Source organism: Bubalus bubalis, chromosome 1, assembly GCF_019923935.1.
Source record: "Bubalus bubalis isolate 160015118507 breed Murrah chromosome 1, NDDB_SH_1, whole genome shotgun sequence".
Classification (NCBI taxonomy): Eukaryota; Metazoa; Chordata; class Mammalia; order Artiodactyla; family Bovidae; genus Bubalus; species Bubalus bubalis.
Genome location: NC_059157.1, coordinates 112,494,388 through 112,515,290, shown reverse-complemented (window position 1 = coordinate 112,515,290; position 20,903 = coordinate 112,494,388). Strand labels below are relative to the sequence as shown.

General features: G+C 40.8%; 2 protein-coding genes across 3 annotated transcripts in view; one reads left to right on the top strand and one right to left on the bottom strand.

Annotated features, from left to right (window-relative positions):
• The window catches only part of SLC49A4 (solute carrier family 49 member 4), an 86,996-nt gene extending 69,511 nt beyond the window's left edge, over positions 1-17,485 (bottom strand). The window contains exons 1-2 of the mRNA XM_006044215.4: positions 16,826-17,485; positions 6,175-6,268 (exon numbers count right to left, since the gene is read on the bottom strand). Of these exons, the coding sequence (XP_006044277.1) occupies positions 6,175-6,268; positions 16,826-17,165 (434 nt within the window). The 5' untranslated portion in view covers positions 17,166-17,485. The remainder of the gene's footprint in view (positions 1-6,174; positions 6,269-16,825) is intronic.
• Positions 17,486-17,541: 56 nt separating this feature from the next.
• Positions 17,542-20,903, top strand: part of HSPBAP1 (HSPB1 associated protein 1) — a 56,784-nt gene continuing 53,422 nt past the window's right edge. Inside the window, exon 1 of one of the 2 annotated variants that reach the window (XM_044942544.2) lies at positions 17,542-18,483. Coding sequence is in view for 1 of the 2 variants with exons in the window: in XM_006044216.4 (XP_006044278.4) it covers positions 18,708-18,771 (64 nt within the window). In the remaining variant the exon portion in view is untranslated. Of the gene's footprint in view, positions 18,484-18,571; positions 18,772-20,903 lie in introns of those variants that run through there. The other variant, XM_006044216.4, reaches the window with a different exon arrangement.

Sequence of the window (20,903 nt, the reverse complement as noted above, 5' to 3'; positions counted from 1 at the left end):
TCAAAGGCTCTGGCATAGTCAATAAAACAGAAATAGATTTTTTCCTGGGACTTTCTCGCTTTTTCGATGATCCAACGAATGTTGGCAATTTGATTTCTGGTTCCTCTGCCTCTTCTAAAACCAGCTTGAACATCTGGAAGTTCATGGTTCATGTACTGTTGAAGCCTGGCTTGGAGAATTTTGAGCATTACTTTACTAGTGTGTGCTGCTGCTGCTAAGTCGTTTCAGTCGTGTCTAACTCTGTGCGACCCCATAGACAGCAGCCCACCAGGCTTCCCCATCCCTGGGATTCTCCAGGCAAGAACACTGGAGTGGGTTGCCATTTCCTTCTCCAATGCATGAAAGTGGAAAGTGAAAGTGAAGTCACTCAGTCGTGTCTGACTCTTAGCGACCCCATGGACTGCAGCCCACCAGGCTCCTCCATCCATGGGATTTTCCAGGCAAGAGTACTGGAGTGGGGTGCCATTGCCTTCTCCAACTAGTGTGTGAGATGAGTGCAATTGTGTGGTAGTTTGAGCATTCTTTGGCATTGCCTTTCTTAGGGATTGGAATGAAAACTGACCTTTTCCAGTCCTGTGATAGCTATATCTTTTTTTTTTCTTTAGCATCCTTGCATTTTAACTGGGGGCATGGCTGCTGAGCTACATGTCCAGCTCCTCTTGCAGACAGGTGTGGCCATATGACTAAGTCTGTACCAGTGGGGTGTGATTAGAATTGATACATACAGCTTCCTGGTCAACACCTAAAGACGTAGTCACTTGCCCTGGACGTCCTATTTCTCCTTCCTGTGGACTGGAATGAAAGCATGATAATGAGTCAGCTTTGACCACCTGGACAGGAATATTACCACAGGGGATGTTAGAACAACAGAAAAGGAACTTGAGTCCCTGGAACAGAGCTGCCTACCTGGTCTAGGGCAGCCCATTATCTTTCAGACTGTTCTTTAGGAGAAAAATAAATTTATTTATTGAACTTGTGTATTTTTCATCTTTTTACACAGCTTAGCATATCCTTTACAAATAAATAGACTGTCAATAAAAGTTGACTCCCAAGTTTTGATTTAAATAATGAAATCTAGGAACAAACATTTGTTAAGTATGTGTATTATGTCCATTTTCTTTCATAAGTGCTTATACTTTTCTTTCTCTTATTGTCATTATTGAAGATCTGATGTGATCATTTTAGATTCTCTTAGTATTTTCACTCCAAAACGTAAGATTAGCACAAGGTAAAGATATTCTCAAGCAGAGTTAAGAGTATAAAATAAAAAGTAACTCTCCTTTCCACCCCAGACTTCTAGGTTCCCAGGCTTCCTCCTCAGAAACAACCAACAGTAATGGTTTCTTTCAGCAACAGTCCTGGACAAATACATCCCTCTCACTTTTTTTCTAAGTAGGAATATATTAAACATAATATTATAACTTTGTCTTTTCTCAAACTCAACAATATCTTGGAGATATTTCCAAATCAGCACTTAACAGAACTTTTACTCCCTTTTCACAGCTACATACTATTTCACTGTATACTTCATCATCACTATCCCTCTGCTAAAGACATTTGGGTTGTAATCAGCCTTTTGCTATTACAAGCAAAACTACACAAACATGACTGTCCTTCCAAAATGATATAGCTTTATATGTGGGCTAATTTTCTAGAAGGACAACTATTGGGTTAAAGGACATGTACATTTTTAATTTAATAAATACTGTAAAAATGCCCTCTATATAGAATTCTCCAAATTACTTGTAACACCTATTTTTTCCCCTATACCTCAGGCAACACAGCACATTATCATATTTTTTCATCTTTGCCAATAATCAGACATACAATTGCTTTTTCAATTTTCTTTAACTATGATGAAGTTGTTGAGTATCTTTTCTTAAGATTTGTATTTCAATTTCTGTAATTACTTGCTCATATCTATCACTCATTTTCCTACTGACTTGCTATTTTTCTTATTGACTTGACAGAGTTCTTTTCAACTAAGGAAATTATCCATTTGCCTTATTGTTGCAAACATTTCACAGTTTTTAACTTTTCTTTTGACTTTGTTTTATAGTATATATATACATATGTATTTTTACAGTATATTTAATCATGCAGATATTCTAAACTTTTACATAGTCAAAAGTATTATACTTTTCTATGGCTTCTGAGATTTGTGTCTTAGTTGGAAGGCCTTTGCCATTCTAAAATTAGTCTCATCTTCTAATATTTCTATGGTTCACATTTTATACTTAAACGGTTTATCCAACTGGAATTTACTTAAGTGGTAGGACAGATATAGGGCTCTTCCTCATTCTTTTTTCAGATAGCTAAGCAGTTATCATAAAACCATTTACTAAACAACTCATTTTTTCTGCTATGATCATTTTAAATTTAAGACTGTCAGCTACAAAGCATTTTACAATGGAGTATATTTACAGAAAATCTACGTTTACTAGAACCATACTATTTAACTATTTATCATATGGCACCCCACTCCAGTACTTTTGCCTGGAGAATCCCATGGATGGAGGAGCCTGGTAGGCTGCAGTCCATGGGGTCGCTAAGAGTCGGACACGGCTGAGCAACTTCACTTTCACTTTTCACTTTCATGCATTGGAGAAGGAAATGGCAACCCACTCCAGTGTTCTTGCCTGGAGAATCCCAAGGACGGGGGAGCCTGGTGGCTGCCGTCTATGGGGTCACACAGAGTCGGACACGACTGAAGTGACTTAGCATAGCATAGTAATCTATTATTAATATTAATAAAAATTATACTGATTTGAAAGATAATATGTCATGGAAATTATTGGATACACCTAGGATTAAAAGCAGATATAACCTACTGTAAGTTCACCTTCTGGAAGTCTGTAAATTGTTTACTGGGCATGCCATATTGCATTTCACACTATAGAGTAATGACATCTAGTATTTTTTTAATATATGATTTGCTTCCCAATCATAGAAGAAATACTTTATAGTTCATTATTCTAAGTTCCTTATTTATTTGTGGTGTTAATAAGAGAAAAGTGGCATATCTATATGTAGATAAAAGAAAAACTGATACTATGAAGAGGTAAAACACCATTTGGAAGGTGGTATTAATAGTTGTGATTGAAGAAAGGGCTTATCAAAAAGCTGCTTCTCACATGTCTTAAGACTCATAAAAGCTAAGATACAGGAAGTAAAAGGTACAGGGTCACTATTCAGAAGGCCGGGTCAGAAGCTCAAAAAGCTTCAAGTGAAACAGGGGCACAGAAACAGGTTGCTAATACTTGTTTCAGTCCTGGCCAAATGCACAGAAGGCCTTTATCCCTTCCGGTTCAGGGTCAAGTGGGAGTCTTAAGCTTAAAAGTGGTAATCTAATAAGGCTTCTAGTCAAAAATAAGCATTCTAACTGGAGCATTTTCATTGTAACAGCTGCATGTGTGTTGTTAATAATATTGCTCTAAAGAAATATTGCATGGACATAAATGAAGTCTCATTTCAAGGGGATAATAGTCCCATATTCCTTATATGATAGGTGAACACACAAAGGATGAGGAATTCAATTTATACTTTCTTTTTATGAAAGGTTCAATCTCTGAGAATTCTTTCTTTCTTCTCTTTCCTTTCTATCTTTGTTTACATTTCTTTATGAGCTCTATTTATTTTTCATATCATTTTCTCCACCACAGAGTCAACTCTTTATTATTCCTATAATTTTATATTTGGAAAGGATATGAAGGGATATAAAACTAGAGAGAAACAATAGAATAGATGGCCAAAAACAGAAGAAAAGCTACCAGAATACTAGGAAGCATTTTTAAAGAACGCATTATTGAATTTCAGCTTATACTGAAGTTTGTACTTAAAAACTATAGATGCTAAAAAAAAAAAAAACCTGTATATTTGAAAAATTAAGAACATTTCAAACACAATGAAACATCTGTTAAAATCTCACTCAGAAGGATAGGGTATGAAGAGCAGCATTCCACAGAAACCCAAATGATATCTGCCTTTAAAAATATTAAACACTTATACTCTCAATTTTCTGGAAAGATAACATATTTTGAAAATCTGAAAATGAACAGCATTTATTTTGAAAATGAAAAATTCTGTTCCAAATAAAAGTCAACATCTTGTACCTAAAATCCACTCCTTCTCCTCCTGGGTCCCTTGTGTCTGTTAATGGAATCAACAATGTCAGAGTCTCCAGAGTGCAACCTCAGTCACATCACCTCTGATGTCTTTCTCACATGTTCTCTTTGACATCTATGCTATCCTTTCCATTCCCACAACTTCTCAGGGTAAGACAGTCATTCTGGACTCCTCACTTCCTGTTATTCCCTTTATTCAATCCATCAGCAGGTCCTTCAAAATATAATCCGATTTGACCACTCCTCACCACCACCACTGCCACCTCTATGGCTCAAGTTAGCATCATCTCTCATGTGCTTTATTGCACTGATTCCCTACCTGGTCTCCCCACTCCTGCATCCTCAATAAAGCAGCCTGTGACCATGGTTCTCTTCAGCTCAGAGCTGAAGAGATTTTCTAGCTTGAAAAAAGCTGAAGTCCTTACGCGGTCTTGAAGGACCTGGTCTCACACTCCCGTTGCCACCCATGACTGGTCTCATTTCCCAGCCCTCTTCCCATAAAGTCTCTGGTTTGGATCCAGCCTGCCAGGCTCCCTGCCAGGTTGCTCTTCTCTTCCCATCCTTTATACTTGCCGTTCTCTCTGCCTGGAATGCTTGCCCCTTACATAACACATCATCCATCCATTCATTCCTCCAGGCTTCACCCTCAAAAGGTATCTTCCCAGTAACCATTTTTTCCTGAAATTTTACCATCCTTTCACTTCTGTCCTATTTCAAATCCTTCTTCCCTATTTTTTTCCCACAGCACATACTATATATTTAACTTATTTATCTAGTTTATTGCCAGTCTCCCCAGCTGGAATGTAAACTGCACAAGGCAAAGATTTTCCTACCGTGTTTTCTGCTGCATTCCCCATGTGCAGAAAAGAGCTTGGCACACAGGAGAAGTTCAGTGAATTTTGTCGAATAAATGAACTAATAAATGAATAAACAAATGAAATGAAAGGATGACTCCAGCTTGGGCTCTCACACTGCATCCTTCCTGGTCTCCTGCTAGCACTCTTAACCCTCTGTAATCAATCCTACAGTTCAATCCTACAGTCTCCAAATCAATAGTTTACCTAATATAGGTCTCACCCTATTGCTGCTCAGATTAAGAACCTAAGTGGCTCCCAACTGTCCAGTGAGGGATTATGGTTCTAAGGGATGGCATCAATATCATGCATAATCAGGATACCCTTTTCTAAACTCCATCTCTACAGACTGCTTTCTTATGCTTTATTCTGTATACCACTGTCTCTCAAACATCAGTCATTTATGGCTCCTTGTTAATGGGGAAAATTTCCTCAATGGCTCTTAAGGTCAAATCCAAGGATCCCAGTTTGATAAACACTAGGAAACTGACATCCTGGTCAATAAAAATGTTTTTTTTAATTACAGGTTATTATTGGTTAAAACATCTTTTAATATTATAACTGAAAGGAAAACAAATTTTTAAAATCTTCATATACTCAGTATCCCTTGAGAATAAATCCATATACCCCAGGTGCAGAAATGCTGCTCTACAGAAAAGAAGCTACCTACCCATCCCAGAAGAAACCTGTGCTTACCTGCCTCTGTGCCTTCATTCTTGTTATTCCTCTATACCCCGGAATATCCTTCCCCTAACTATAGTTATCAAAATTCTATTTATCCTTCAATGCCTACTTTACTTATCACCTTCTTTATGAAATCTTTTTGAGATCCTCAGCCAAAACTTCTCTCAGTCTCTTGTGGCAATGTTATAAATCTTCTATGGCATTATCTATTAATGTATTATTCTTCCTTTTGTTATACTATTATATTCCCATGGTTATTATAGCTCCTGGATATCATGAAGAAGATTAACTTGTTCTCTATTTACACAACAATTAGTACAGTATCTTCCATATGACAACTAATAAATGTATACTCAATTATTTACCAAGTCAGGGGAAAAAAATGCTACTATAAATATGACCCTCTGATTTTAAAAACAGAACTGTTTACTAAAAGCTTATAACCAAACATATATAATACACTCATAACAGAAAAATGTGGGAAAAAGTTTTAAGTTATTTATATAATTTACCTTCTTTTAAGCATTAAGTCTGATACAGGTATGCACCTTAGACCAGTTCCCAAAACCATAAGGAAGGATGTCAGAAGCACAGTTATCCGAAGACCTAAAAGAAAAAATATCTGGATTATTTTCTATTTTCTCTTCAAGTAAGTCAATGTTAAGAAGAAAGATTTTTTTACTCAATCATACTGGTATTATATTCTAATATGGCTTTTCTCTATAACTCCCAACATGGAAAGGGAGAACTCTACATGCTGAATATGAAATAATTTTAACTTTAAGAGAAAACCTGAATGATCACATCAAGGATTGAGTAAAAAGTTCTATGAGCTCCAGTTTTTTGAAATGAATGGATAATAATGCTTTGTTCAGATATAACACTAAAATATATAGAAAATAATTTTAAAAGATAAGATATTTTAGTTTTACATCTCAAATATAAAATTTCCAATTTTCAAAGGCAAGCTGTTAATTTAAAAAATTCTAAACTGCCCCCACAGGTTTTTTTTTTACGTGATAGATTATTGCTTTAAATTTTCTCAAAAAATGACAAGTGGCCAATTACTTATTTTATATTATAATCAGGACAAATTTGTTATAGGGTCTTAAGAGTCAGTCCATTAGAACCCTTTGATTATTAATACAACAGTATTTAATGTTGTTGATTTATCAGATGGCTTTCAACTTATAGAATGATGTTGTTAAAAAAAAAGAGAAAGCATGGTTTAGGGTTTTAGAAGATAATGTGGATCAGATAGCTCTTCCCTTTGTAACCCAAATATGATCAACTATTTTGAAAATGTGTGCCAATGGTCAGTTATGTGGATAACAGGGCAAAACAAAATATAAAATGTAAAAACAAAGTAACCAAAAGCAGATATAATAGTCTGGCTGTGGCTGAATAATATAACAAGATTCTATCTTCTTATTGTTGGAATGCTGCACTTTTCTTAGCACTAAATTAATGCTGCCTTACTGTTCTGTAGCAGCCACATCACAGAGGTGGTTCATTTGGAGTATGTGGCAAAAGTAGCAACATTTCTTCCAATTTTTCCCAGACCCAACACCCTTGAAACCATTTCACAGTGAATAGACTTAAACTGTTTAATGCAAATTTTCTCTCTCTTTTATTTCCCCCAGAGTTTTCTTTTCTTGGCAGAAGGGAGATGGTTAAATGTTTGGTTTCCAAAGGGCTTCTCTGCTTGAAGGAAACTGAAAATCAACAAAACTATAATTATGCAGATTAAACATAGCAAGGAAAATAAACTTGAGATTCAGATCAGGCACACACACGCTACATTGAGGATAATTTGTGACATGAACTGAGTTAGCTTTATATGATCTGAATATGATTAATATAATTTGGCAGAAGGAATAACAGAAAATTGTGCTGCTCAGGAACAAGTAATGCATACATACTGCTCATTTACTGCTTCTACTAACAACGCAGATTTTAAAACCACATTACAGCCACAGGAAATAAAATATAATTAATAAAAAGTACATTCATAGTCATAAACATCCTAAACTTGCAAACTGTTGCTCTTATAAGGTCATACTGGGTGCCTTATGAGATAGTGGATAAAATTTTATCAATTTGGGTCTATAAGGCTCACATTCTACATTATGTTTATTTCTTCCTGGTATTTGGTTTGTAATTAAGGTAAATAGCCACCAACTGGGCAGTGGGGCATTGTTTATAGCCCTAGGGTCCAAATAACTAGGTTTCCTATTACTATTGCTCAAAGCTAGCACAAAACAGCTGATATAAACTTTCAAGAATAAAGAAGTTGTGAAAAGCTGATTACTATAAAGCAATCTTACTGGCACAGCTTGTGGCTTTCTCATTTTTAATTGTTACCAAATATTACCCAATCCACCTCAACTGATGCTCAGTTTTGAACAGAATGTTTTCTTGCTTTCTTAATCTCATTTGAATTTTGACAAGGCAGGAATCTGTAGTTCCATGTACTCAAAAAGACAGCAACTGACTTTGGCAAGAAGTATGAATTCCCCAAGAAAAATATGCTTATGAGACATCTAGGACCTTCACATAAATAAATCCCAAGTGATTACAGTACTAGGATATGAGTGCAAAAACCATCTGATAAAAGGTACAGGAATAATTTTGGAAAACTGAACATGATTGATAAGAATAAATTCTACTCAAATATGGCATCCAGACTTTGCAGGAAGCCCCTTTCCAATGGATGATGGTGCCTTTGCTGGGAACCTACTGGGTACAGGAAGACAGTCTCCACAATCGGTGCCTAAATATCATGATACAAAATTGAGTGCCAAAAAAAAAAAAAAACCCAACCCCACTCCACCACACACACACACACACACACACAGTGGATGCATGGAAATAAGTTTTATCTGGTAAAACTGTCCTTCTCAGGCTCCATCAGCTGGAGTGAAAATAAGCTCTGATTGCTCCTGGTATAGACCACTTGTCCCTATCCCCCACAGCCAGAGCCTCGCCACCTGGATCTGCCTCCGAGACTATGAGGACTAATTACATTGTGCCTGTTTTTCCTGTTTACACTAGTCAAAAAAGACCCAAGATTCACAGGTCATCCTTATCCCAATATGGCTTCACACATCCTAAAATCTGACCTCATCTCTGCCAGGGCCTGAACTCCCAACATCTTTCCACTGTGCCTTCTGGAGCTCTCAGAATCTGCAGATCAGTGGAATCCCTACATTATCAAGCTCTTTCATAAACACTATCTTCACCTTTTTACTCCTCTGAAACCTCTTCCCTGAGGACACTGCTTCCCCAGCCACTTCCAGATCATTGTTACTCTCTCCTCTCTAAATAAATCTCCCAGTCTCTTCTCTCTTGATGCTTTGATTTTCTCTGCTTGAAGCAGTATGATGATGATGTGCCTTGCTGTAGTTTTATTCAGGCTGCAATTTGTTCTGTGTGGTTTTGTTTATGCTGTTTCTTCTACTAGGATTATTATATTTCTGGATTTAAGGATATCAACAAATTTGGAAATTCTTCTGGCATTATTTCTTCAATCTCTCCCTCCTACCCCATTTCATCTTACTCCATGCCCTCTTCCCTTCAGTTCAGTTCAGTTCAGTCGCTCAGTCGTATCTGACTCTTTGAGACCCCATGAATAGCAGCATACCAGGCCTCCCTGTCCATCACCAACTCCCAGAGTTTACTCAAACTCACATCCATCGTGTCGGTGATGACATCCAGCCATCTCATCCTCTGTCGTCCCCTTCTCCTCCTGCCCCCAATCCCTCCCAGCATCAGGGTCTTTTCCAATGAGTCAATTCTTCTCATGAGGTGGCCAAAGTACTGGAGTTTCAGCTTCAGCATCAGTCCTTCCAATGAACACCCAGGACTGATCTCCCTTAGAATAGACTGGTTAGATCTCCTTGCAGTCCAAGGGACTCTCAAGAGTCTTCTCCAACACCACAGTTCAAAAGCATCAATTCTTTGGCACTCAGCTTTCTTCACAGTCCAACTCACATCCATACATGACCACAGGAAAAACCATAGCCTTGACTAGACGGATCTTTGTTGACAAAGCAATGTCTCTGCTTTTGAATATGCTATCTAGGTTGGTCATAACTTTCCTTCCAAGGAGTAAGCGTCTTTTAATTTCATGGCTGCAATCACCATCTGCAGTGATTTTGGAGCCCAAAAAAATTAGTCTGACACTGTTTCCACTGTTTCCCCATCTTTTTGCCATGAAGTGATGGGACCAGATGCCATGATCTTAGTTTTCTGGATGTTGAGCTTTAGGCCAAGTTTTTCACTCTCCTCTTTTACTTTCATCAAGAGTCTCTTTAGTTCTTCACTTTCTGCCATAAGGGTGGTATCATCTGCATATCTGAGGTTATTGATATTTCTCCTGGCAATCTTGATTCCAGCTGTGCTTCCTCCAGCCCAGCTTTTCTCATGATGTACTCTGCATATAAGTTAAATAAGCAAGGTGACAATATATAGCCATGACGTACTCCTTTTCCTATTTGGAACCAGTCTGTTGTTCCATGTCCAGTTCTAACTGTTGCTTCCTGACCTGCATATAGGTTTCTCAAGAGGCAGGTCAGGTGGTCTGGTATTTCCATCTCTTTCAGAATTTTCCACAGTTTATTGTGATCCACACAGTCAAAGGCTTTGGCACAGTCAATAAAGCAGAAATAGATGTTTTTCTGGAACTCTCTTGCTTTTTCAATGATCCAGTGGATGTTGGCAATCTCTTTTCATCTGAGACTCTAATTATACATGTATTAGGCCACTTAAAACTGTACTGCTCACTGATACTTGTGGTGTTTTTTAAATCACTTTTTTCATTTGTGTTCTACTTTAGATAGTACTTATCACTCCATCTTAAAGTTTGCTAATCTTTTCTTCTATAATGTTTAATCTGCTGTAAAAGCCTATCTAGCGTGTTTTTTCTGGTTTCAGACACAGATTACATCCTCATCTCCAGAAGTTTAACGTTTGTCTTTTTTATGTTTTCTGTGTCTCTCCTTAACATGCTTTTGTCTATCTTCTTGAACACATGTAGTATATCTATTTATAGTAGCTGCTTTGATGTCCCTGTCTATTAATTTTAGCACCCGTGCCATTTCTTGGTCTGTTCTACCGATTGCTTTTTCTCCTTTTGAAATGTTATATTTTCCTGTTTCTTTGCATGCTTGGTAACTTTTGATTTGGATGTCAGGCATTCTGAATTTTAACCTGTTGGGTGATAGATTTTTTTTCAACTCCTGTAAGCATTTTTGAACCATGTTTTGGGATATAGTTACTTTTGATCTTTTCAAGGAGTACTTTTAAGTTTTATTAGGTGGAACCAGGGCAGCCTTTAGTCTAGAGCTTGTTAGTCATTACTGCTGAGGCAGCACCCTTCTGATCATTCAATCCAACCTCCTATGTATTATGAGGTTTTCCCACTTTGGCTGTTGGGATGGGAACTATTCCCAGACTCGCATGAACTGTGAGAATTGTTCTGCCTGCTCCTTTCTGGTCCTTTTCTCAGACTTGAGTAGTTTCTTCATGTGTAAACTGCTAGTCAGTGCTCAGCTGAAGACCCAAGAAGAACTCCCTACAAATCAAGAACTGTCTCTGTGAACTCTTTTCCTCTCTGGTATTCTTCCCTAAGAATTCTGGCTGTGGTGGCCTCTTATACATCTCAGCTGTCTCCTCGACTTAGGAAAACTGTGGGGCTCTGTTTGAACTCCACATCTTTGGGTGAAGCAATTGTAAGGATCACTGTTCTGCTCTACCTATTGTCCAATGTCTGAAAACCACTGTTTCATATACCTTGATTTTGTTTTCTGCTTTCAGTAGTTTAAGATGGAAGAATAAATCCAGTTCCTATTACTCCATCATAGCCAGAAGAGCCATTGACCCAATTCTGATTGTCATGCTCACCACTCCCAGCTGTGACTGTCTACAGACCACCACATACCTGCCTCCACATCATTCACCCTCCAGGCTTAAACCTGTTTTGGCTCATTAATACCTCTGAGGACATTATATCTTTCACAAATCTGGTGATTTCAATGCAAGAGATGACCTTTTCAATACCCAGGCCTCTCAGTCCCCTGACTTCTTATTCCACGATCATGTCGTCTACCCTACCTTGGTTGTCCACTCTTTTGGTTAAACTCCAACCTTATCTTTACCATAACTGCATCCAGAACACAATCCCAATTTCAAGCATCCCATTCTTCAACCATGACCTTCTCTCCTTCCCACTCATTCCTTCCAGTAATCTAAATTCTTCATCCATTGGGAATAACAATTTTGGAGCCTACTACTTTTTCTCATCCATCTTATGTGTTTCTTTTTCTCCTTTACCTAGTGTAGATTCCGTGCTCCATTGTTATATCACTCTACATAATCCTCGACTCTTTGCCTGCACTTTGTTAGTCGTACACATTTGGCAAACTGCACCTCTGGTGATCTCTCTCTTTGCCAACTCTGCCCATGCCTGTGCTTGCCCAACAGAACAGGCTGGAGGGAGACACACAGCCACGCTAACTGGTCATGCCTGAAATCAATGCCCAGTCACTTAAAGCAGTCCCTCTGAGCTGTCCAACAATCCTACTGCAATTTCCTAGTCTGCGTATTCTCTCCTTTCCTAGGAAACAGTATTACAATTTATCACATCTCTTCAATTTTCCAAGAATTGTTCTCCTAGCCTCACTCTCAGGTGGCAATATTGTTTCTTATTTTCTGAGAACTATAAACAAAGGTAATTCCCACAAGCTCCTAGCACCCACCATCTGCATCTGTAATCTATACGCTCTTATCATTTCTTCCATTACTATTGAAGAATTAGCTGTCAATACTTCTTTCTAAGGCCAACCTATCTACTTGTGCTCTTGAGGACTGCATCCCATTTTGCTTACCCAAGGATATGGCTACAGCAGTTCCTTCCCCTCCCTTTAGCATTGTCAATTTCTCCCTTTTTTCTGGATCCATTAGGACACTGTATTCCAGAGAAATGCTTTAATATCTCTTATCTTTAAAGTAGTCATATCTTCTAAGTAGTCATATTTCCCCCTGGCTACTCCTTCATTTCTCTGCTGCCCTTTACAGTGTGTTTAACATAAATGTCTATACTCTTGAACTTACCCCCACCACCCTAATGAGACTATTCTTTTAAAAGACACCAAAGATCTCCATGTTGCTAAATCTAAGGCTCTACTCTCAGTCCTCACTAGCTGGTTCTTCCTTCTCTCTCCAAGCTCTAAATGTTGGAATGCCCCTGGGTTGTCTTCTTCTGAAGCAACATCCCTTTCCACAGGTGACCTCACTCAGCTCCAAGACTCTAAATACCATTGCTGCTGCTGCTGCTGCTGCTAAGTGCTTCAGTCATGTCTGACTCTGTGCAACCCCATAGACGGCAGCCCACCAGGCTCCCCCATCCCTGGGATTCTCCAGGCAAGAACACTGGAGTGGGTTGCCATTTCCTTCTCCAATGCATGAAAGTGAAGTCGCTCAGTCGTGTCAGACTCTTAGCGATCCTATGGACTGCAGCCTACCAGGTTCCTCCGTCCATGGGATATTCCAGGCAAGAGTACTGGAGTGGGGTGCCATTGCCTTCCCTGACTAAATACCATTACAGGTTGACAAAACACAAATTTATTGCTCAGGCAATAAACTGACAGTTTCAGGTCCGTTCAGTTCAGTCACTCAGTCATGTCCGACTCTTTGCGACCCCATGGACTGCAGCACGCCAGGGCTCCCTGTCCATCACCAACTCCCAGAGCTTACTCAAATTCATGTCCACCGAGTCAGTGATGCCATCCAACCATCTCATCATCTGTCGTCCCCTTCTCCTCCTGCCCTCAATCTTTCCCAGCATCAGGATCTTTTCCAATGAGTCAGCTCTTCATATCAGGTGGCCAAAGTATTGGAGTTTCAGCTTCAACATCAGTCCTTCCAATGAATATTCAGGACTGATCTCCTTTAGGATGGACTGGTTGGATCTCCTTGCAGTCCAAGGGACTCTCAAGAGTCTTCTCCAACACCACAGTTCAAAAGCATCAGTTCTTCAACTTAGCCTATCCTATATCAAATAGGCATTTCAAATTCTTGATCTGCAGGCCAGATTCATGATCTACCCCCAAAATGCTCCTCCCAGAATCTTCTACATCTAAGTAAACTGCAGCTTGATTCTCCCAATTACTAATGCTAAAAAAAGTTGAGAAAGATCTTAGAATCCTCCAGTTTCCTCATACTTCACCTCTGCCTATCCTGGTAAGTCTACTTTCAACAGGTATCTAGAATCCAACCACTTCTCAAATCCTTCACTACTTTCACCCCAGTTGGAAGTCATCATCAGCCCCATCTAAGTTGGTCCATTACCCTTACAACTAGTCTCCCTGCTGTGGCTCTTGTTCTCAAGATATTAACAGAGTCATCATTTTAACCTTCTGCTCAAACCTTCCAGTAGAGTGAACCCTCCTCACATCTTCACGACCAGCATCCTTACAGTGGCCTTAAGGCTCAACTCAGCTACAACTCAACTCATTTGAAATTAATGCCTAGTCACTTAAAGTAGGCCCTCTGAGCTGCCCAACAATCCTTCTACAAGTTATTTCTCTGCTATGTATCTTTTTCAGATATGCCTAACAAGTTTATGGCCTTTGTCTTTGTCCCAAAGAGTCTTGTCCAGAATTGCCAAGGTGTGTTTCCTTTTTCCCTCAGGTCTCTGCTCACACACACATGATCAGTAAGGCCTTCCCTGACAGTCTAGAGAAAGTTTCACCCAGTCACATCCCCTTTCTCCCCTGCCTGACTTCCATTTTTCTCTAAAACATTCATCACCATCTGACACACTAAGCATTTAGTTTTACTGTCCTTTGGTGCCTGGATCTCCTCATTAGAATGTAGGCTCCATGAGGGCTATGTCCCTTGAGCTCAGCACACATTTGGGTGCTATCTCCTTCTTGAGATTTTCTTCATTGGCTTCCCGGGCACACACCCACTTCTGGCTCTTTCATTATCTCACTAGGTAGGTGGTCCCTTTTTATCTCCTTGCTGGAAAATGAAAAGTGAGAGTACAAAACCAATTTCAGGAAGATAACTGGTCTTCTACTAAGTTGGGTGGGACCCATGACCACAAGACCAGACAACTACCTACCCTCTGGGGAGAAAGATACCCAGGGATGCCAGGAACTCACTTCTATGTATGCAAATAGGACTTCTGCAGTAGGACAGCCAATGTATGAAAGCAGAACTGGCTTTTTTCTACTGAAAAGCAAGGGAATTTAAAATTTCTTTTTTGTTGCTCTAGCCAACAGAAAACATAAAATAGAATTCACCATATAGTCATAGAAACGCTGAAAGAACTCCTAAAGTAACTTATTTTATAAAGAGAATGTGTGTGTGTGCTCAGTCATGTCTGATTCTTTGAGACCCCAAGGACTGTAGCCTGCTAGGCTTTTCTGCCCATGGAATTTTCCAGGCAAGAATACTAGGGTGGGTTCCCATTTCCTATTCCAAGGGATTTCCCGAGCCATGAATCGAACCTGCATCTCCTGCATTGCAGGTGGATTCCCTGCAATGGGGAATCCCTTTAAAGAAAATAGGTAGTCCCTAATTTATCTGGCCAAGAATAGTAGATGTAATTTTATATATATATATATGTAATTATCATATATATATAGTGAATATAATTATAATAAAAAGGACAAAAATTAGCATTTTTCTACCTTAAAAATATAGTTGGCTAAATTTATGGAATAATATTGACAAATGCTCCTGATAAAAAGTTAAAAGAAACAATAAAATAGTATTTCCCCTTAAGTTATCTAACCTGGTAAAGAATGACAGAGGAATTGTCACAGATTGAAGGAGATTAACAAGAAATAACAACTAAATGTAATTAGGGACCCTCGACTGAATCTTAGAACAGGGCAAAAAAAGAGAGAGACATTCGTGGAAAAACTAGTAAAATCCAAATAAAGTCTAATGTAGTTTAAAACAAATAAATCCAAACAAAAGAAAAACCCCATTCAGTACAAGAAACTTTCTCGGCAACTAGCACATATCTCTACCTGGAAGTTCCCCACTTTTCAGGGCTGGATACTTTCATTGTTAGAAGGTTCTTTCCTGTATCCCTTTGGGTTACAGCTTCTTGTAACTTCACTCAGTTTAGTTCTTCCTTCTAGAACTAGGCACATTAAGTCTAATTCCTCATTTAACACATATTTATATCCTGCCTCAAGTTTGTTTTTGAAGCTTGACACACCCAATTCCTTTCATTTGACACATTATGATTTTTATACCCTTTACATTCTTGTTATACAACTTTTAAAGGAGTCCACTTTGCCAATGGCCTTTCAAAAATTAATGCCCAGAACTGAACATTAGAAGCATGTCAAATTATTTCTCTTCTTTTAGATACTACACTTCTGTGCCTAAAATTGTCCTCTACTTTTTAGCAGGTACATCACATTGGCCATGAATCATTTATCCATACTTGTGTGGTATAGTTCGACGTCTTAACATTCAACCCTATGACCATTTTTCTCCTCACAGGATCAAACTGGCAAGTGGGAAAGTGAGATGTTTGTCCAGAGTATTCTCTATGAAAAGAGAGTCTTCATTCATCTGTAAGCTTTATCTGAGAGTTAAAAATCTCAGCTGACACTTGCAGCTGGTCACATACACACACTTTAAAGCTGCTGTGCACCCTTTTCCAGAAACCAAAGCGTCAGGTCCTGAGTTCCCCAACAGCTCTTTCTGGGCTGGAGTCATCTATTACGGAAAGCCAACTCATTACTTCCTTGTATCTGGGCATCATCATTCTATTTTCTGACCTGTCACCCTCAACACCCCCAAACCCCTTTGAAGTCAAAGCATCAGTCATTTTTGTCAGATGTAGAAAACACACAAAGCATGTGCATGGGATGCTCTTATATCCACACATGCAGAAACTTGAACATCCAAAGCTCGCCTAATCCCTGCTGTTGTATAATGGGCCTTGATTTTAAAACAAAACAGTATCTGCAAAGAAATCTTCCCTTATTTGTCGCTTTGGGGACGGAGGGTTCCTAGTCAGGCATGGGATGCCAGCAATACTCGATCAACCTCATACAACCTCTAAGACGAAGACGAGGGAGGCGGCTCCCCCAGGAGTAACATCACCGGCCGGGGCTCCTGGGACCCCCTCACCTCTCTTGTCCAGAAGCCACATGAAAGCGAAGCAGGGCAGGAAGCCGATGGGCCCCCACAGCACGAGGAGAGCGATGTCCCAGCTGGAGAAGCCGTAGGCCTGGCGCGCCGAGTTCTGGATGGGGCCCCATGTGTTCCAGACCAGGCCCTGCGCGAACCCCAGCAGCGAAAAGAGCAGGAGCACCAACCAGCGGCGCCCATACACGCGCCCGGGACTCGGGGCTGCCGCGGGCAGTGCCGCCGCCGCCTCCCGGCTTCTCCAAGCAGCCCCCGGCGCAGGCCCGAGCCCCGGCCCTAGCAGCGGCTGCCGTTCCTCCTCGCTGCTCCAGCCCGAGCCCATCTCGACGCGCGGCCCGCGGGGCCACCGCCCCGCAAGGTCCTGAGTGCCGCCGACCAGCCCCGCGCGGATACTGCCGGGCTAAGCCGAGGCCGAGGTTGCTTTGGTCGCCCTGGGCCTGCCGGCCGCGTTGCTGCGCCTGCGCCGCGCTAGCCGGCCGCGGGCGGGGAGGAGGGGCAGGAGAGACCGGAGAGGAGGGGGCTAGGGTGCGGGACCCGAGGTGCCTTGTCTTCCCGGGATGAAGAGGCAACCTGGGCGAGAGACGGAGTAGAGCCGGGGTTCCAGAGCGCGGACCGGGAGGAGCTGGAACGACCGGGAGGAGCGCCGCTGAGCCTGGGGAAAAGGGAACTCCCGGACAGGCTGTAATAAAGGAGGTTAGGCGAGGAACCTGGATTGTTGGAGGAAGTGTCCAAGTTTACGTCATGTGCCCAGTAAACAACTCGAAGATCTCCGGTCACTTAAGCTAATGCTTGTTTCTATATTGGGTTAATTCTCAATTCTGAAGGATTTATAACTTCAGAATTTAGAGCGGGAGATAGAATAAGACTGACGCGTAGTAGGAAGGATTGCCGCATGAAAATTGTTTTTTATGTATAGTAAATACTGTCTTATTTAATCATTTTTTAGTGCTTTACATACCAACGAGGAAATTATAAACGAATCAATTTAGTTCATATATAGAAGATATAGATCTCTTTCTACTCTTTTGCCTGTCATTATTAGGAGAGCAATAAAGATATATTTATTAAACCTGAAAGATTTTTGCCCCCAAATGAGCATCCTAGATCTATCTCCAGTTATTATGATTTTGACTAGAGTAAACGAGAAGACGGGAAGTTGTCGATCTCTTGATCAAGCAGCCAACAGTTGCATGTATTTTGATATACAAATCCAAAGGTCTGACAGCTGTCGGTTAGTGTCCTGAAAATCTAAGTCGCGATACTGCTTGTTCAGGGTTGGAAATGAGTCACAAGGAACGCAATTAAAGCACGTTAGCCTGAGGCTCACATTCCCGGCAGCCACGAAAACCAGGTGGAGTCTTGTTGCTGCCAGTGGGCAAGAGAGATGGGGAAGAGACGGGGAAGAGAAGCGTGAACTCTCTTATCTAAGGCTGTTAAGAGTGGCTGCACAATAAGCAAACGCAGAGCCACCTTCCACTGCCTTGAGCGCCACAAAAAACCAAACCATCCCCTAAAACTCCAATACCGTTGGGAGGAGGAAAGTGCCAAGGCGAAAACGAAGGACCTGACTAGGAAAGGAGGAGAAGCAGAAGCGAGGCCAAGAAATGTCTTCAGTAAAAGAAGACAACCGTTTGAAGAAGGTAAGAAAGGCCACAACCGAGACCACGTGCATACATATCAAGCGCCCCTGAATCAAAACAAACCTGCGTAGCCCCGCCCATTCCCCGTCACGTGACGTCCACGCTCTTGCAGCTTCCGGAAGAGCCCGGTAGCAACCGCTTCACCGCCAGAGTTTTGGTCTCTCTCAGACCGGCGCCCGCTCCGTTTCTCTTTTGGTTTGGGCTGAGCCCGCGTAGTGCTTGCCATGGCAGCAAGCCCCGGGGCGATCACTAATGCGGACTCTGCATCTGGAGGTGGAGAGGAGGAAGGTAGGTACTAGGCGGGTCAGACCAAGAGGTTGTAACCCTCTGTCTTCTTGGCACCTCTCATATGACCGTTTGTCTCTACGGCCTAGCAGTAAACTATGAGTAAAAATATTTGTTTTCTAATAAACGTGATTTTGTTCAAATTGTGGCACCCAGCTTTTAGATCGACTGTTCCAGTTTCCCTCCATCCTACAAGTGTTGTTTCACCCATGAGGGTGTTGTGAATGTTACAGTGGATTGAACCACACTTGAGACACATGGAGTTATCTTGGACTTTTGTGAACAGGATTATGATTTCAGTGGAATCCTGCTTTAGAGAACGAATGTGAGCCTGAGATCCCTATTAGGATTTATTGAATGATTGCTCCATGCATGGCACTGTTCTGGGTACTGCCACGGGATCCAGAGACCTTTGACTGTATATAACAATGCCCTTTCCCTGTTGAGTAGAGGGGTCTGGAAGGGCAAGAGTGACTAATGCTTGGTAAAAGGAATACTGTGTGCATACTGAGTGAGGATTGTCATCAGGAGAGATGCCAGTGGGAGAAAGATAAATACTTCAAGGAGGGAATAGTTTGAGGTGGGCCTTTATGATTTGATGAAATAGTGACAAACTTAGGTGGTTATGCTGGGGTGGGGGGTGGTGTGAGTCGTGGGAAGACAGGGAGCAGAAAAGCGTAAGATGGATATGATTGGTGATCAAATAGTCATGTTTGTCTAGAGGAAGAGATGACCACTGCAAGCAGAAGCAGCAAATTATAACTCCTTACTATCTGACCACAATCTCCTGCCTTTATAACTCCCTTGTTTATGTACCCCAAAGAGACAATTCCTGAGCTTCATCTGTACCTTCAGTCCTTTGTTACATTTTCTATCTGTATCCCCTTATCTAGTTTAGAGTGCATGTCATAGTTTATTATTCTGATCTTTCTCTTGAAAATACACTTTTCTCTTGTCCTTGCTTGCCTTTTACTCCTCTGACAAAACCTATATTCTGGATGAACCCAAACTTTTGCCCTCTGCACTTGCACCTATATTGCTGAACTTTGCTGTGAAAAGCCCTGGGCAAGTTGATGTGATGTTATAAAATGAAAATAGTCAACCTCTTGAGTATTCACTCAGCATGAGCCTGAGACCTTGTGATCTTTTGTTCTTGTAGTAACCTTGTTTTCTTTTATCAGTGAGGATTCTCCAACTTTGTATATCCTCTTTTCATCTCTTCATCACTCTGAGCTGATGACTTTGCAAGTCAGGCCAGCTCTGCATCTGATCTGCTCTTTTCCTCCTTCACTATCACACGGTTGTCCAAATCATCCACAATTCTCACCTAAACCACTACTGTATCTTCAGCCCATGTGTCCCCATTTCTCCTCTTGTGCCCCTCCAATCCCTTCTCTATTCAGTGGCAAAAGTGACACTGTCTTACTTAAAAGTCTTCAATGAAATCTATTGCAGTAAGAACTTAGATTAAAATCCAAACTCCTAACCATGACCTACAAAAATCTTTGATCTGGGCTCTGCTGATGTCTCTAGGAGCACCTCTTGTCATTTGTCACCTCTTCTGCTCTTACCTGCTTTTCATATAACTGGCTTCTTAGTCTTCATATTTTAAGGTATGCCACCACCTGAAACCTTACCATATTAACCCATCTAAAACAGTCATTGTAGTTTTCCCCTGATTCCTAAGCATGTTTCTGTTCTGTAATATAGCATCCTGCTTCCTGAACTTAGCACAATCTGTAACTACTTGTTTATTACTGTGTCTTCCCTTAGACCTTAAGCACCTTGAGGGCAGTACATATATCTGTTTTATTCACAATGTTGCCCAAGTAGCAATACAATGTCAGGCTCCTGAAAGTGAAAAGAAAGTGAAGTCACTCAGTTGTGTCCGACTCTTTGTGGCCCCAGGCTCCTCCGTCCAGAGAATTCTCCAGGAAAGAATACTAGAGTGGGTTGCCATTTCCTTTCCAAGACAGCTTCCTGACCTGGGGATTGAACTTGGGTCTCCTGCATTAGAGGCAGACGCTTTACCCTCTGAGCCACCAGGGAATCTCTACAATGTCAGGCTCCTAGTGGGCTCTTAATACCTATTTGTTGAGTGAATGAGTAAGGGAATCCTGAGGCAAGCCCAGAGG